Here is a 17,814-nt window from a genome sequence, read left to right on the forward strand (position 1 = left end):
AACATCCCCCCCTTTACTCGCTCCTTCCTCAACTTTACATACTAAGCATGATGCCATATGGTGTGGAATATCCCTTGGCTCAGTTGTGATCAGCTGTCCTGACTGTGTCCCCTTCCAGCTTCCTGTTCACCTTCAGCCCCCTTGCTGGTGGGGTGGAGTGAGGAGCAGAAAAGGCCTTGACTCTGTGCAAGTGCTGTTTGGCAGTAAGAAAACATATCAACTGTTTTCAGCACAAATTCCAAATGTAGCCTTGCACTACCTACTCTGAAGAAGTTTGACTGTCCCAGCTAAATATTTTGACACATTTGGTGTTCTAGTTCATAATCTCTTCAGTTATGCCTGCAGGTTTCCTTGCAGTAGCTTAGTTTGGCACCATCTTTACCAAATTCGAGTAAGTTCTATGAAGTCATCATGTAGTTGGTTTGTTGGCATATGCAGAATCACTTTCTAGACTTGCAGTGTAAAATATACATAAACTTTCCAGAAATATTCAGGACTTTGGACATATTCTTGCTCTAAAAAAGCAAGTTTGGATTGGTTTTCACACCATTTACATTTTTAATTTTAGTATTGCTTCTATTAGGAGCATAGCTGCTTTTTTTTAAAGTTGTATAAACTGTTTACAGAACAAACAATAAACTAGATTATGGTCATGTATTTATGATTTCAGTGTTCTTTCAGGTTTCTTCTAGAAACACTAATAGCAAAGCAAACCCTTAACTCATTCTTATTTTAAAATGTCAACAGAAGATACTTTTTGAACCTGTCATAAAGTCCTACAAGTATTTTTAGGAGTGCCATCAACTATATTTCAAGATAATTTAACTTAGATGTACCAATAGCATGCCTAGTAGGAGGGAGACTGTGGAGTGCCCTGGAAAGAGGCCAGAAGAACACGCTGAATCAAAAAAGATTTGGACATGACTTCTTGTTTTATCTGAAGTTACTCATTGGGCCCGTGTTACATAAGGATTTGGTTTATACACTGCTTTGAGAAAACATGGAACCAGCTTAGGTTCAAGGCTTCCTCTCCTCTCCTGGAAGACAGGGAATCGGGTTTAAGGTCAATGTTTACTTCGTTGCTGCGGCAGCACTTCAGACAGAGCCAGAGATGAGCCAGAAGTGGTAGGTTCTGGTTACTTTGTACAGACCTGCACAATTATCTCTGTGTGGTCTTCTCACAGCCCTCAACTCTGGAATCCCGATGCAGGCACATTTTATCTTGTGTGATTTTTGTGGCTCTCTTGATTCCAGTAAAGTAACCAGTATTAGATTGCTTGCTGAAAAGCACAGTGCTTTTGTCTTGATCAGAATTAGAATCATAGAATGGTTTGGTTGGAAAGGACCTTAAAGATCATCTAGTTCCAACCCCCTGCCATGATGTATCTAATTGTATATGTTAAATATGATTCGACCACAGACTGTAGAATTAGCCCAATATAAACATAATTGTTTAAATAAAAAGGGCTAGCACAGTTTTTTAATGCTTTGCAACTGTGAAATTTTGAAGACATCTGTGTAATACAGAAATCCCTGTGGCTTACTGCCATTTTAAGATAGCAGTTCTTGGTAAGATTGGCATTTCAGCCTGGCTTTCATGAAGCCCTGGTTTGGTTCGCTATTTCCAAGTTATTTCAGTTTGGAATTGAAGATAATTTGTGTTTCTTCTAGGCAAAAAAAGGTCTCCAGGTGGATGTTTGTTCATCTGCTGAAGATGTCGATGAGGACAAAGTATGTGTATGCTCTCAACTGTCTTTATTCTTCAGATAGTTTCACAGATCACTAAGTCTTACTGTTCTCTGTTATAGGAATCAAGTATTTGTAAGGATCCTATTTCCCAGTATTTAGAAATTTATTAATCTGTTATTTTCAGTGATTTACTTTATCAAACTAACAGAGAAACTTGCAGATTCCCTTCTTAAGGAGAGCTTAAATATTTTTAGCAATTAACACTTTATTTTTTAATGGTATGGAATAAGTTTTTTTTACTTTCCATGTAAGGGAGAAGGTAGATGTTCTGAGTTGGGACACATGGTATTTGAGGTTTCAGAGCCCAAGTCTGCCTGTACTCTGAGTATTAAATATAGTGCTCAGAATTTCTCCTTTTTCTTTTTAAGTTTGCTTTGAAAACCAATAATATAATTGTTTGGGGAGATGGGTTGTGTATGAAGTTTTGTATTTTCTGCTGGAATGTTCAGCTTTCTCCAGTCAAGAGAATGATATGGGTAAAGTACTAAATAGAATGTTGATTGCATTCCTAAATGGGCATAGGTGTGTGGATAGGCATGTATGCTCATGGAGTCAGTGCTTTCTCTTAGGGCTTAGAGCTTCTGTCACACTGGAAGTAGAAGGGGAAGCTGTATATTATTTGTCATGGTTACTGTAAAAGAGTCCTTTCAAGATCTGGAGCCAAACTCAGGGCTTTGTTCATATAGGAGGAGCAGAATTTTCTCATTCAGTGTATTTAGCAAATCATTCAGCAGGGAGACTGCTGAGTAGCTATTGCTAAAGAAGTGAGAAGCTGCTGTTAGGAATATTTTTACTTCTCGTTTAGAAGGAGCAGGAAAGTTGCTAGAAGGTAATAATGCAGGTGTGTCTTTCTTCTTGCTAACAACAAATCTAAAGAACCTTTTTTCAACCTTTTCAGATAATGAAATAGTAGTTACGAAGTCCTTGATAGCTATGTCTGAACAGTGCATGATCTCTCATAGGAAGTTCTGATGGTCTGTTTTAAGGAGTAGCTCTGCAGTATTCATTTCAAGGCCTTAAGGACTACTTAAACAGATTTTTAGTCTGTAGATACTTCTTTATTTTTGAGAATTAAAGGTGACTCCTTGATGCAGAAACCATAGTTTAGTCTTCAGATAAACAAACATGAAATTGCATAGTATTCCTTGTTTCCCTAGGACAAGGATGAGACTGAAATGGTTAAACAAGTACAGGACTCAGAAATGTGTGCTGGTAATGGAGTTCCTGAAAGCAATAGGTCTGATGCATCTGATCAAGAGGAAGATGAGGAAAGTGATAGTGGTCCAGTGGCAATAAGTAAGTCATGTTTCTACAGCTCATTATTCTGTGCTTTCACTGTAGTTTTGAGCAACTTAATTTTACAACAAGATTTGCATGAAGTACTACTGCGTAACACCTTCTCTCACAGATTTTCTTTTCTAGTCAGTCTTTATTCAGTGAAAGCTTTGCAGTACTATATTTACTAGTGTCATGTGAAGGGTTAAACATTCCAACTAGAGGAGCTTTTGTTCTTTATAATTAGTAGATCTGTAAAAATACATTAGAATCAGATTCATTGTTATGTATCTTGTCTCAGCTAAACCTTTAACCTGAATGATGTGAAAGCTGCTGAAATTTTATGCAGTTTTTAATTTAAATAATGCGGGTTTTTAAATATGCTTCTACTTAAGCTTGCCTGTTTTTATTAATTTTTTATCCTGTTTTTCATCTAACACCAACTACTCCTGGCTTGGATTCCTTTACCATTTACATTCTTTGCACCAACTTGTTTAATAACTTCGATCACAGCAACACAGTGGTGTTTGTTCATAATATAGCTGATGTAAAGCATATGGATATTTGAAAGTTAAGTCATTACTGTATCTTAATTTTAAAGAACGTTTTGGAACAAAACTGATCATTGCAGTAAATTCCCCAGTGGGATTTGGCAATATGAAGGTGGTTTTACATTGATTTGCCTTTAGGTTTATCAAAAGCAGAAACCCAAGCTCTGACTAACTATGGCAGTGGAGAAGATGAGAATGAAGATGAAGAAATTGAATTTGAGGAAGGACCTGTTGATGTGCAGACATCACTACAAGCCAGCAGTGAAACAACAACTGAAAATGAACAGGTATTGCCAAAACTGTAAATGCAGAACAAAGCTATGCTGGTGCACAGCTTTTCAGTACATATTCATATGTAACTCAGTTTTTCTTGTTGCACTGTTTTCTTACTATAGAAAGTAGAAGAATGATACAAGAAATTGCATGATACCAATAGCTGCTACGTAAAAAATGTAGCATTCCTCACCTGAATTTATTATTGGTATAGCTGATGCCAAAATAGATGGGTGGACACAGACAAAATTAATGTTTTCATCTGCTCTCAGAGAGAAAAAAGGTTAAACAGCAAATGAAAAGTTAAACTTCCAAAAAAGGATCATGTTTTAAACCTTTAACTGGTTCTTTCTCTGTTTGCAGACATCAAGTTCTAGTTGTGAGCCACTGACTCCTGTATTCTAGCATGTCTTTGATTTGTCTTTCCTCTTTATCATGTGATGATTTTTTGTAGAACAATGGTGAAATGTTATTGTCATTTCAGTGTTAGTTGTCTTTAAAATATTTGGATGTGTGTGACCTGGTTTTGGAGACTTGTCATGTCTTTATATTTCAGTAAATAAGATTGACTTCTGAATCTCTTGAAACTTTGGTTTACTCAACAGGTATTAACATTAGAAAAGGACATAACTGGAACATTTTACTTTAAAGGCTAAAACAATAGATCTTTTCTGTGGAACCAAAGAGTTTACCTGGCAGCTTCTATAGTGAAAAGAAAATGTTCAAATAATACACGTGTGTCAGTGTTAATGGTTTTGTAAACTATTGGTGACCAGCTGATGAATAGGGAGAGTGAGACTTGCTTTGTTTCAAACTAGTGAAAAGACGAAATCATGGAGCAGGTGTGCAGTGTGTTTCTAGTTACTAAATTAGCCAATAAGATATGAAGCTGATCAGTAGAATTTGTTGTAACTCGTTTTTACCTTCCCCAATAGAATTCAAACCAAGAATTGAGTAAGGCAAAAAGTGGTGAGATTTTGTCATCAGAACAAGAATCTGTTAATATTAAAGGTAAGCCCTGTATGCAGTAACTGAGGGACTAACACTTCCATAAAAATTTACATACTGTGAGAATTATCTTGGACATTGCCTGTGAGACGTGCAATTAAGAGAAAGATGATCAAATTTGCAAGAGCTTACTGGACTTTTTCATGGAACTGTATCAGTTGCCTAGATATGTCTGTGTTGATACTGACACAGCAAATCTTTTAAAGAGAAAACCTGGAATAATCTGAGGTAGGTAGATGTGGTTTTGGTGCTTGATGTGAGCATGAATTTTAGTTGATTGTTGCAGCCCTTGACATACAAGTGTAGCAGAGTAAATTTGTTACAGTATTTTGATGTTTAGATTTGTCCAGTATTTGCTTTTTCTGCTACTACCATTTTACTAGCAGTTGAAATCACTTTGTATTTTAAAGATTTAAAGATCTGGTTTTTTTCTGTGAGTAATGCTGTGTTGTAACTGACTAAGAACTGAGAAATCATTTTCTGTCAAAAGATGGAAGCCCACTGGGTGGTATGCACGTTACTTCTGATGTAACTGTTTTTATCATCACCCTTCCTGTGTTTTTCTGTTGCAAATACTGGGTTTGTTCTTGGCCTATTTTTGTAGACTAAAAGCAATATTTGAGTAGATCCTGTGTGGCAGAGTGTTAAGGAATTTATTGTTCTGTATTACATCTCCTGATACTTAGAATGGATGTTTTATAGTAGGTCATTTAGTTCTGGGAATTGTTTTTTCTGGGTTTTGTTTTGGGTTTTTTTAACTGTTTTGAGTCAGAAATCATGTCATGTACTCTCATGTGATAATTGTTTATACTTAATTGTATGAGAATACAAATAACTCATGTTTTTTTTCAGTCAGCTTTCAGTCTCTCAGTGAATCTGAGAGACTAATTCATTTTCATTGCTCATTTATGGCTTTGGATCATAATTTGTAAGAAAATAATAATCTAGCATTTTTGTACACTCAGAATCTTTTACTATCTTTACCAAGATAAAACATAATTTTGTGTTTTTAGGTGAACAAGATGTGGCTACAGTTGTGCCTCATTACCTCAATGTCAAGGAGAATACACCACCTTTAACAATCAATACCCCAGAATCCTTTATAGCAGCCACTGTGAAAACAGAAGAATCAAGCTCATCTTTACCAGTAAATGAAACACAAACACTGGATACCACATGTGCAGGAAACAAATCCGGTGCGAGTTCTGAAAGCTCCATGGCTGGCAGCCCTGACACGGAGTCCCCTGTGCTAGTGAATGAATATGTGCGTATATTTTGGTTAAGATACATCCAAGAGACATGAGAAACTTTTTTCTATTTCAGTGTTATTTCTAGTTTGCAGTCTTGTTGGGCATTGTTTTTTTGATATACTTTAATAGTCAAAAAGTGAAAATAGAACAAAATAGCACTATTCTCTTAAATATCACTATTTTTATTAACAGGAAGCTGGTTCTGGAAATGTAAGTCAAAAATCTGATGAAGATGACTTTGTGAAGGTTGAAGACTTGCCCCTCAAACTTGCTGTATATTCAGAGGTATTTGGCTACTCTTTGTGGGGTGTTGTTTAGGAGTGCACACCCTAAATGTCTTTATTATCTAGACAGCACAAAAAATTATCCAGAATTTTGAGATTTGCTTTCTCTGTTATGAAGGCAGATTTAATGAAGAAAATGGAAACAGAGGCACAAACCAACAGTTTGTCTGATGAATTACTGGATGGAGGTGGAGCTCGAGATCAGGAATTAGTAGGAGATGCCCAAACTTTGAAAGAACCTGGTAAAGATTATTTTCTAAATCTTACATGCAAATTGGGAATGCACTCTGGAACGCTAGAATTCAAATATCACTGAAGTAAGGAATTATTGTGGTGCTGAAAGAATATCGGGTTTTGTTACCATGCATTTGAAAATACTTTATTGATATGAAGGGATTTTGCCTTCCATGTCTCTTTGATATACTTCTGTTAGATTCTGTCGCTGATAAAGTCATAAAAATTAACATATGTAAAGTGCATGTCACAATGTAATGGTTTTGAAACTTAGTCAAGTGGAGTAGTATTTTTGTTTCATGTTATGCAAGCTTGGGTTTAATTGTTATTATCTGATTTAATAATGCTCAGTATAATTTTCTGACAGACTGCTCAGTGTTTTTGTGATAGAAAAGTTCAAGAGACTTTTCAGAATAGTAAAATATCTCTTCCAGAAAAGGAAATTATTTTTCGTAAGAAGCATAACATGAGGTAGAAAAAAGTTACAGTGTGTATGATAGCAATAAAAATTTGTCACTTTCAATAAACAGTATTTATGCAGCTACAAAAACTTAAAGGTAATGCAGGTCAGAGAATTTTTTTTTTAATATAATGTTGATATTGTGACAAAATTGCAGTATTAGAGACTTCTGTTCTATTGTTAGACTTGTAATTCTCCAGTGGAGAATACAGTAAGGGTGTATATAAAGACATGAAATGGGTATTCTCATAGTAGCAGTTTTCTGCTAGTGTAGCTAGTTCCAATTCCTCAAATACGCATTTTTTAATGCATTTGCAGTCACAGCATAGATTTTTCCAGAACAAAGTGTGAAGAAAGGTGCATCTTTCCTTCCATTTCATTCACTGCCAGTCAGCATTCTGCTTGTCACAGCCATGCCAGCATAAGTCGTGCATGCCCATTTGATGGATACTGATGCATATGCCTGCTGTGGGAGTAGTTTGTCTGGGAATGCCATGCCACACCAGATTTGTAGGTAGCACTAAGCCATTCTAATCTGTGTATTTGGGGATGGCTGTAGCTGTTCAAGTAATCCATGGCTCAAAATGCTTGTGAGGATGAAATATTTCATCAAGGTACTTCAAGGGATCTAGAAGTTGAAATGTGGTCATGAGCTGTTTTTGATGTCTTGTAGCTATTAGATAATGATGAGTGTACTCTTACTTTACAGAAACTTTTGGAACTCAAAATGCATGAGAATAACCTGAAGATATCTGCATTTATAAACTCCATGTATACAAATGCATACAGAAGATCAGCACTAATTTCCCATAATTCTGGAAGTGTATAAAAATGTAAAATTTTTGACACACTGCCTCTTAGGATAGGTATGTGAACTTCTGCCTGTGGCAGTTTAAACAGCTGGAACTGAATTCACTTCAGTTTTGCTGCACTGTTCTTTTTCTGTCTTTAATTTTTTATTTTTTATTGTGACTTGTTTAGTAATTTTAAAATTGTTCAAAATAGTAGTTTTAAATAAAGTTTGGACTTGTCTGTAAATTTTGTCTTTTGCAAAATTTTCCTTTGGCTTGCAAACTGGTTTTCTGAGTTTGTTGCTGGAAGTTAAATGACTTTAAGTGTTGGCATACTTGTAGCAGTTTGTTACTTCTCTTACAAGAAACACTGCTCATTTTCCTGGGACAAGAAATTCTTGTCTGACTAAGTTTCTCCATCTTCTGCAAATACGAGGTGTAGACACAGTACATAACTACATGTTGCCTTTATAGCCTAGAGTACAGCTGGTTTGTAACAAAAAAGTTCCTGTTCATGGCCTGTGGAATTCATTTGTATCAGCACATTTATCTGAGGTGAACTTAAAATACCCCAAGTGTGTAGTTAATTGCAGAAACCAGTGGTATTTTCCTGCATTTTCTGTTTTGCACTTTCAGCGTTCAGAGGAATAAGCCTGTCTGAAAATGCCAGTATCCTTTCACAGGTAACAGTTAAAAGTGATGTAGAATCTGTTCCTAAAGTATTTGACTTCAATTGGAATTTCCTAAATTTCCTTACAAAGTTAATGTTTTAAAAAAACAGTCAGCAACTAATGGAGTCTAATGGTAAAGGTGGAATTAGAATTGTAGAAAAGTAGATTGGAAAACTTTCTTCACTTTTTCAGACCAGAGTTACTAATAACACTGAATCAAAAAATTGAGCTAGAAGTAGCTTATTCAGCAGATCTGCTGCATTATAGACATCCCGTTTACCTTAAACACAAGGCTTTTCTCACAGTAGTTAAAAAGCACTGGTCATCTTTAATTCAGGTTTGCGGTGCTTGTGAGGTCAGTGTGACAATATGGCTATATACCATGGGTGATAGTCTAGTGACAGTGAAGCCTAAATATGTGTGAATGTAATTCTTTTGTGATTTAATTTTTTAGTTTGTTTGGAGTGTCTCTAGATATTATGAGTGAATTTTGAAATGGCAGCTTATGGTCACATGCTTCTCATGTCCAAAAAAGTTACTAGCAAAAGGTACTGTGCAGACTTTAAACTTGAGGACATGAAATATATTGTGGCAAAGGTAAACCTGTGAATGTGAAACAATCAAAGTTATTAATGACTAGTTTAGCCCAAGAATCACTCAGTAAACCTAAAAGAGGGCATTTTTTATGAAGTAGAACAAGATTATGTGTGCAGGTTTGAAACAGGTCTAGTTTATATGGTGAATCATTAAATTCTAAGATCAAGAAAGAGCATGAGCACACACCATTCCTGATTTCTTGCCCTGGCAGGGTGCAAGTTTAATCTCAGCCAGTGCCTAAGCACCAAGCAGCTGCTTGCTTACTCCCCCACCAATGGGATCAGAGAGAGAATTGGAAGAGTGAAAGCAAAAAACTGCATAGGTTGAAATAAAGACGGTTTAAGAGCTAAAGCAAAAGCTGTGCATGCAAGCAAAGCAAAATGGCAGGCAAGTGTTCAGCCATCTCCAGGAGAGCAGGGCTCCATGAGGCATAACAATGACTTGGGAAGACAAATGCCATCCCTCCAAATGTCACCCCCTCCTTCTTCTCTGAGATGTATATGCTGAGCATGATGCCATGTGGGTCTGGAATATCCCTTTGGTCAGTGGCAGTCAGTTGTCCAAGCTGCGTCCCCTCCCACCTCCTTTTGCACCCCCAGCCTCCTTGGTGGAGGGGTGGGGTGAGGAGCAGAAAAGTCCTTGCTCTGTGTAATCCCCACTCAGCAATAATGAAAACATCCCTGTGTTACCTACACTGTTTTCAGCACAAATCCAAAACACAGCCCAACACCAGTTACTGTGAAGAAAATTACCTCAGCCAAAACCAACATAGTGTGTGTAGCAAAAATGCACTGAAATCGTATTTCTTTGGTCATACTTCCTCAGCAGAGATCCCTGGAGGTCAGCTTGTCCAGCTCCCCTCCTCTGGTAGGGCCACTCAGAGATGTTTACCCAGGTGGCTTTTGAATATCTCCATGAGAGACTACAACCTCCCTGAGCAACCTGTGCAAGTGCTCAGTCACCATTACAGTACAGTGTTTCCTAATATTCAGAGGGAACCTCCTGTGTTTGTTTGTGCTCTTCTAGTCTACTTTCATTATCCCTTACTGACGTAGCAGAACTGTTGAAAAGTTAAGCTCTCTCTTACATTCTAATGCCAGTCCTTCTGGCATACTACATATGTAGCTCAGTTCAAGTAGAATTTGTTTCTTGCTTAAAAAGAGCACAGGAGAGTGTGAGGTAGGAGAAGCAGAGTCTTGTGCTTAATACAGTGCTTGCTCCTGTACCGATCTGGACCAAAGTGAATGTTACATCTTACTGCTCAATGCCCTTTGCACAGTTCATCACTTGAGACAGTTCTGTAGAGCAACAAGTACAAAGTGTGATGATTACTTTTAGGATGAAAGTTGAAGAGGCCAGAGCTGGTTCTCATCTAATGCTAATGCAATTCAGTAACAGCTCTTCCCTTGGAAGGAGATTGCTGTGTGGCATCTATCCCTTACTGTTGTGTAGTGAGTGACTTAACAAAGTAATGCGAGACTGGTATAGAGCAAAACCAAATCATACTGGACTCTTCACTACTGGAAGTAACTGCTACTTTTGAGAGGAAGGTGGAATAACTGATTTCTTACAATAGATTGCATCACTGCTTTTGAAATGTTATTTTAATCAGATCCCAACGTGCCCTAAAATGATTCATGCTCCAAAACTAATTACATCACTTACAAAGTCTAAGCATTAAGACAACAGAAAACACACAGTAATTTTGGGTTGCTGTGGCTGCAATGTTAGTATTTTGAACTGTAGTACCTACTACAGGATTACTATCTTGCATAGCCAAGAGTTGAAACAAAACTTAACCCTTCAGTGGTAAACTTTAAAGAGCATGAGTTAGAAGCCTTCACCCATTCTATACAAGTGTGCATATTCACACAGTAGCATTTACTCAAAGACAGACTGAAACATTTCTTGTCCTACTTTTATATAAGCTTCTCTCTCTTCTTTTGTCATAAGAGAGACAAGCTCTGGATTTTCACTGACTTCACCATATGCATGTGGTTGTCCAGCTACCATTAAAATAGGACCTAGAGTCTCCTGTTCCTCTTGTTCAGAGTTGCTGCCTGCTGCTTTCATTCCTGCTCCTCTTGAGCACTTGGCATCCTCTTCAAACTCGCTACTATCACTGCCTGATTCATGTAGTTTGCTTTGGACAACAGGAGCCTGATGTGTGCTAGATGATGACTTCAATTCATGGATCAGAAGAGTCTTGAGGATTTCGTTGTTGTTGACAGTTTCTTTAACAGTTTCTTCAATTTCTTTAGAAGCATTTACTCCTAATACACAATACTAAGTATTAGAGGGGTCAATAGCTTACAGTTACCACAGACATCCTACACAGATGACTTTTTCTACTCTGGATGTTTTCTACCCACACTAGAATTCTACTGAAAGTACAGACATTTCCAAGAGCTTCCCACTATAAGGATTACCACTAATGTTATTGCATAGTTAGAGCCAGAAGCTTCAGGACCTGGTACCTGACCTCTGGCTTTAGGAATACTACCCCAATCAGTCTAAAGGCTAGTTTTTAGAAACTATGATAACCACTAGTGCAGAATTGAAGCATTATTCTATCTTCTAAACCAAGTTCACTACATTTTCAATAGGAAGGCTATATTTAAATGCACTAAGGCTGATGAATTTATTTGCTAATGCTTAAAACTTACCACTGTTGTTGGTGGCTGTTGTTGCTCCTTCCATGGTGCTCTGTGACAACCACATAGGTTGCTCTGTAGTTGTTTTTTCTCTTTTCTTTTTGCGCTTTGAGTCTTGGACATCAATAACTACATTTTGGGTGTACGTAATGCTGAAAGAGGAACTTCTGTATGTCCATTTTTCAGGGCAGCTGCAGGATTCCAGTGCACTTGAGCCCAGCTTCTGATCAAAGCTAAATGGAGGGTCACATTTTGAACAGGTAAAATTCAGGGAAGAACACCCTCAGTTCCCATCAAAAAAAAAAAACCCAACCAAACAACAAAACTCAACAACCCCCCCCCCAAACCAACAAACAACAACCTCAAACAAACAAAAAGAACCCCAAAAACATGTTTTGTCAGCAGACTAACAAGTGCTCTGGATTAAAACAATTTGCATTCCCTGTTACCTCATCTCAGAGGCAAGGGGTTCTGAACCGTTGATTTTTGCAAGGTTTTTTCAGTCGTGCATCTCAAGATGAAGCACACTGATAATGTTACTTTCTCACAGAAAGAGCTATAAGCACTAGTTGAAGGAGAAATCTGAAAAATAAATCACTTAAAAAAGGTAGCAAAAATAAAATTATAAATGCATAGCAATAATTTAGAATGCCTTAGATATTACAGACTTCTTCGTTAAACAGCAGACTGTACAGAACAGAGCAGAATGGAGTACAAAGTAGGCTGCAAGTTGAGTATTTCAAAGATTTTACACTGGAAAGTTGTTGGGGTTTGCAGTGATCAGAAGTTCTAGAGGGTTATGTTTATACCTTTCTGATAATTCTGGTATTTCTGTTGGCTGAGGCTCCAGCAAGTCATATGGCAGAACAATATCTTCAGTCTCACGCAGCAGGACAAAGACAGGTTCCATCTGCTCATTGAACTTCGCTAACAAGGTTTGAGCATCGTGCTTTGGAAACGCTGAGGCATCTTCCTCTACTTCAGTGTTGCAGTAAGTGCAGTGGAAAGTCTCTGCAACATTTTGCAAATTGGAAATTCTCATGTTCATAGGATGCAAAAAGATCAGCAGTACTTTGCTAAGCAGTCCACAGCCTGAACAAGTACCAAAACATTGCAGCTTTATTTGTTTGTTCACATTAACTAGGTGAACTCAGTTTTACAGGCAAACTTGAAACAAACTGATATTCAGACACTTTCTATGCAAGAGGAAATGTCTCAGGAGAGAAATTTAAGTTTACTTAAATATTGACCATCATCAGATCGTAAGGTTTATTTTTTTATTCTTGGATCTCATCTCAGTTCTTAATGTAAGGAAAAAAAAAAGACATTTGCAAGCACAAATAGCATCTGGTTTTAGTTCAAAAAGAGTAATTTAGAGTCAAGGCATATGCTAAAACTCTATATATAGAGGCCTGAAATCTGATTCCCAACCCCAGCTCATATATTCAAGATTATTCTTCCTTTTATTTGGCCTGTACAGCACTTTCTCTGCCACTGACATCCCAGCTTCTCGTGTCCCAGACCCTTGTCCACCAGCAAACAAGAAGCATATCCTAACAAACATGCTTTTATTGCAAAGTTCGCCTAGGAGACAGTTTTGTGTTATCAAAGTTATTCTCTAAGATAACAGCAAATAAACAATATAAGTAATATACCTGTAAATGCATCAAAGAGCTGATTGACTTCAAGGTCTGTGTAAGTGCTAGAGCAAGATGGACATATAAAAGAGGACCTGGTAGTTGAATTCCGCTCATCCGCTTCTATTTTCCGGCGCACATGATCTAGTTTGTATTTTACCACATCCACCAGCACCTTGTAATTGATGTAATAGTAATTGTGCCTTGTGCTCTTCCCACTAGGCCCCGTTTCAACTCTCATACGCATTTTCACCAGCTTGTCTGCCTTGAGCATGTTGAGGACAGTACGCAGCTGTTTACGTTCGTACTTGAGCAGCTGTAACAAGTCATCCTCTTTCACACAGGAGTAGTGGATCAGTATATCGAGGGCCAGGGCGTACTCTACACCATAGAAACCACGCACTACATACTTGGCCAGACGCTTTAGGGCTGCTGGGACCTCTGTGATAACGTTTTGCTCCTCCATCAGGAACTGAACCACCATCAGAATGAGAAGTGCTGTATAACAAACAGAAGGGGGGGGAGCTGCAGTGAACCTTTCTTAGTCCTCTCAGGCAGGAATAAAGCATTTCATTTGCTGTGCTATGCTTTTGCAACAATCTTCACTGAATAGATTAATGTAAAATCCTTAACCTGCACCTGGGGATTGGGAAGGTATCAATAGATATGAAAGACTGCCTAAACTTGAAGTGCAACGATGACACCTGAAATATTCATGTCCTCTTGTGTAAAAATTCACAGAAGATATCTAGGAAAACAGGTTACAGAAAGCTCATAATAATCCTCCTTACAGAATACAGCACAGTTAACTGGTATGTCTAGGTCTGCCTGAAGTATCTGTTTGCACTCACATTCAGACAGTAAAAGTAAAAGTAAAGCCTTCAAAAGTAAAGCTCAGGACAAGAAATCTTTAGCTTAGTTCATAACAACATGTGAAAATAGACAAAACTGTATCTGCCTTTGTGGCAAAGCCCCAAGAAGTGTTTGAGCACCTGTTCAGGGATTTTTCTACTGGCTGCTGTGGTCAGACAAAGGCCTTGCAAAGCTGGGGCACGGGATGCTCCAACTTATCTGGCCCTCACTCAGCACAGCGTGTTTGGGATACTGCATTTTCCTCTTTAGTGCTCTTCTGCCCTACAGAAGAAGGGCTTCTGGCCATAACGAATTCCTAATCCCATTAACTGGAATGTAACTAATTTTCAGCAATCCAACTGTCATAACTGTTTCTTATTTGTAAGGAGAGGAGGGAGAAGAAAAAACGAATTGAGGTATGTTTCAATAAAGCTACATCCCAATTCCCTTCTTTGAGGCAAAGGAATACATTAGTATTTGATGCTGCAGCCTCTAGCCAGACTGCTTTGCAGAGAGCCATGAAACGTGCAGCCAAATAGTGCTGGTCAGAAGGTGTGCTGGTAGCAGGATGGCATGTTATAGCACGGTACAGTGCCAGGCCTGGCACCCACTGCAGGTGGTGGTAAAGCAATTGCTCGAGCCCAGGTGATTGCATGTTGCTACACAGAGCTTCTAGGAAACCAGTGGCTTAAACTTAGCAGTAAGGAAGGATAGACAGTGTCCTCAGCCAGCTCTAGCACCAGAGATGAGGAGCATGGCTTTGAGCTTCCTCAGGGAAGTGCTCTGGAGAGCACTGAGCCTTGTCCTACCACACCGTGGGCAAAGAGCCCTGTGGCCTCCAGTACAGGCCCAAAGGAAAGCAGCCATCACATAATGCTGTAACTCAGCCCAGCCCCACTGAGGAGTGTCAAGTGCAGACTCAGCACCTCTGTTGGAAGCGGTGCCACTCATGTACATTGGTCTGGGCTAACATCTCAGACAGGGCCAGGATGCCCTCTGTCTGGGTCAGTGTCACATGAACTCCAGTTGGATTGTGGCACTGTTACACAAAAGAACAAAACCATTTCTACATCTAGTCCTTGGCTAATATGGGCAGAATGCTGACTCTTAAAGGACTTGTATTAGGCACAGGTCTCATGACTGTTTCTTCTTACCCTAAGTCAAATAGAGAATTAAATCATTTCAAAGGGAGTGTGATAAGTAGATAATATCATTAAGGAAGAAGTAGGACCTGAACTGTAAGCGTGAGGTTTGCTGACCTATCAGTTCTCTAGATGACTCCTTATCTCAACTTGTACTGCCTACTTGTACTTGGGTCTCTAAAGCAAGCACTACTCTGAAGTGCTTCCCGGCACCTTGATGTTAAAAGCTTGTTAGGTCCAGTCTTATAACCATGTCATGGAAAGAAAAAAAAACAAACTCACAGAATTCCCACAAAACCCAGAAAAACACAACCCCCCCACTACAGTCACACAACAGAACCTCACCTTCCCCCCACCATGCATAAACACCTGCTTTCAATATCATGAACACATCCTGGGAGACAAGGGAGAAGCCTTTTTCAAGAACAAATCTGTAGAACCCACTGCTCATTTGCAGGGGAATTTTAGATATGCAAGCCTCTGATTCAATGGAAAAGGAGATGTCTTTCTTTTACAAAAATGACTGAATTCAACCTGAATAACAGACATTCATGGAAAACACAACCCCCTCAAGAAATTTTCCTTTAAGCTACAAAAGAATCAAAATTGTATGTATATTATAAAAAACCCTACATAAAATCAAAGCGGGGGGGAGCTTTCTCTACTGTGCTCTGCTATATTTTAGGTTTTATTTCTCCACTCCACTTTGAAAAACCTCTCCTGTCTTACAAACACCAAATCTGAAGTCTTGCAGTTCAGGAAAACTATGGATTTTTAAAAGTTGTTGTGTAGTTTTCAGTTGACAGACAGCATTTCTCTTTTAAGAGAAGCTGGAGACCACCATTACTAAAGAAAGAAGGAGGAAGTGTAGTAGCTTTTTCAGAGAGAAGGTCTTTAAAGAGAAATCTGATCTGCAGTTCAGCTACAGTCTATGTTAAGGAGACAGGTATTTTACTACTCATGTAGATTTTTTTCCCTTTTTTTTCCCCCAGCTGATGGCATGTATGGACAAGATATTCTAGAAGTCACAGTCTAACTTCATCTGCTTTTAAAGTACTTATTTTTTATGAGGATAGGAGCTACCTTTTTATTACATTGATTATTTTTAAAATTATTCAGTAATTTAGATGTTTGAGTGGCCCTTCTGCTTATAGTTAATATGGAGCTATTATAGCCTTTATCAAAGAGATAAAGGCTATATAAAATGCAATACCTTGTTTGCCCCACAACAGAAACTGCCTTTAGGATCCTCTTTCTTGCTTTGGGAAACCTACACAGAGTTGCTGCTTGTGCCAGCAGGAAACTATTAAAAGCAGAATTTCAAGTTAGGAGGCATCACAATGAGCAAGTTCTACAAGGTTTCTCTGAAGCCATATGCTTAATTAACATTTTCTTTGAGCTGAGTGAGAAGACAAAGTACCCATCTCACAATTTAAAAGGCACTAACCAGAAAGATTTAGTAGCATTTTATCAGACTTCATATAACCATATCACTTGCAAATCAGTTAAAAGCCTTATCATTACCTCTCTTATATGGAAAGAAAACTTCAGGCTGATATTGCAGAAAAACTGCTCCTTTCTTAAGAGCCCAAAGCAACTGCAAAACAAGCTTAAGTATTTCCCAGCCTTTTCCTAGACCTATCTGTGATAAGCCCTAATCATTACCCAGCTGGTGCAAGAGTCCCCAGATCACATTTCATTAGCAACTAAATGAGTTCAGCCTTACATACGTTGCATCATGATAAAGTTATAAATCTTATTGCTCAATGAAATCCACCTACAACAGGTAAGGACTCAAAATGTGGTGACTGCAATCTTTGATTAGTGTTTTCATTAGTATAACTTTAGAAGACTAAAAGTAACATCATAATTAATTCTATTTGTTGTTGTTGCAAACCAAGTATTTAGTATAGATAAATTACACATTTTGCTTAGAAGCTTTCAGAACCAAACCAAACTGGAAAATAACATCTTAAAAGGAAAAAGATGGAATTTGTATGTTTAATAGTTTCTGTATTTTTACTTATTAATTATTTTAGGTGGTTTATGTCTTCAAAAGGAAACAAAGACGATTTTTTCACTATACTTCTCTGGAAGATAAAGTTATGGATACTAATATTTTTTGGGTTAGACATCTGTGTTTAAAAACAATGTTGAAATAAAGTTGCCAAACACTGTACAGTCCAGGGTTAAAATACTAAATTCTATTAGGACTGCAATCATCACATTCCATCTCAAATCTCTGCCTCTTTCAGATTTTTTTATATATATGGGCAGTGGAGGCTGGTGTTTTGCAGTGACGTGACTTACGTCTCCTTGGTACATGTTGCAGCATGCATTGTGCTTTCGTTACAGCTCCCTATTGCTGGAACTCTGACTCTGGCTT

The 17,814-nt window shown here is 38.0% G+C and overlaps 2 protein-coding genes across 22 annotated transcripts in view; one reads left to right on the forward strand and one right to left on the reverse strand.

Annotated features, from left to right (window-relative positions):
* PCM1 (pericentriolar material 1) overlaps positions 1-8,122 on the forward strand; it is a 39,968-nt gene extending 31,846 nt beyond the window's left edge. For all 21 annotated transcript variants that reach the window (XM_029959704.1, XM_029959712.1, XM_029959724.1 and 18 more), the window contains 8 exons: positions 1,672-1,731; positions 2,907-3,045; positions 3,714-3,862; positions 4,784-4,859; positions 5,870-6,120; positions 6,299-6,391; positions 6,509-6,632; positions 7,794-8,122. In XM_029959704.1, the coding sequence (XP_029815564.1) occupies positions 1,672-1,731; positions 2,907-3,045; positions 3,714-3,862; positions 4,784-4,859; positions 5,870-6,120; positions 6,299-6,391; positions 6,509-6,632; positions 7,794-7,819 (918 nt within the window). In that variant the 3' untranslated portion in view covers positions 7,820-8,122. The remainder of the gene's footprint in view (positions 1-1,671; positions 1,732-2,906; positions 3,046-3,713; positions 3,863-4,783; positions 4,860-5,869; positions 6,121-6,298; positions 6,392-6,508; positions 6,633-7,793) is intronic.
* A 2,902-nt stretch (positions 8,123-11,024) lies between these two features.
* Positions 11,025-13,921, reverse strand: LOC103754626 (general transcription factor IIE subunit 1). Its single transcript, XM_008920474.2, has 4 exons — positions 13,453-13,921; positions 12,607-12,808; positions 11,810-12,030; positions 11,025-11,416 (listed from the first exon to the last, which is right to left on the reverse strand). The coding sequence occupies exons 1-4, from the start codon at positions 13,916-13,918 to the stop codon at positions 11,025-11,027; spliced, it is 1,281 nt and encodes a 426-aa protein (XP_008918722.2). The 5' UTR covers positions 13,919-13,921.
* Positions 13,922-17,814: the final 3,893 nt, after the last annotated feature.

Source organism: Manacus vitellinus, unplaced genomic scaffold (genome assembly GCF_001715985.3).
Source record: "Manacus vitellinus isolate BGI_N305 unplaced genomic scaffold, ASM171598v3 scaffold_0_pilon, whole genome shotgun sequence".
NCBI lineage: Eukaryota > Metazoa > Chordata > Aves > Passeriformes > Pipridae > Manacus > Manacus vitellinus.

Coding starts and splice junctions, on each gene's coding strand:
- LOC103754626 (XM_008920474.2), bottom strand. CDS start 13,918: ATGGTGGTTCAGTTCCTGATGGAGGAGCAAAACGTTATCACAGAGGTC. Junction 12,031..12,606: donor ATACCAGAATTATCAGAAAG/GTATAAACATAA, acceptor CCCTCCATTTAG/CTTTGATCAGAAGCTGGGCT. Junction 11,417..11,809: donor AACAGCCACCAACAACAGTG/GTAAGTTTTAAG, acceptor ATTGTGTATTAG/GAGTAAATGCTTCTAAAGAA.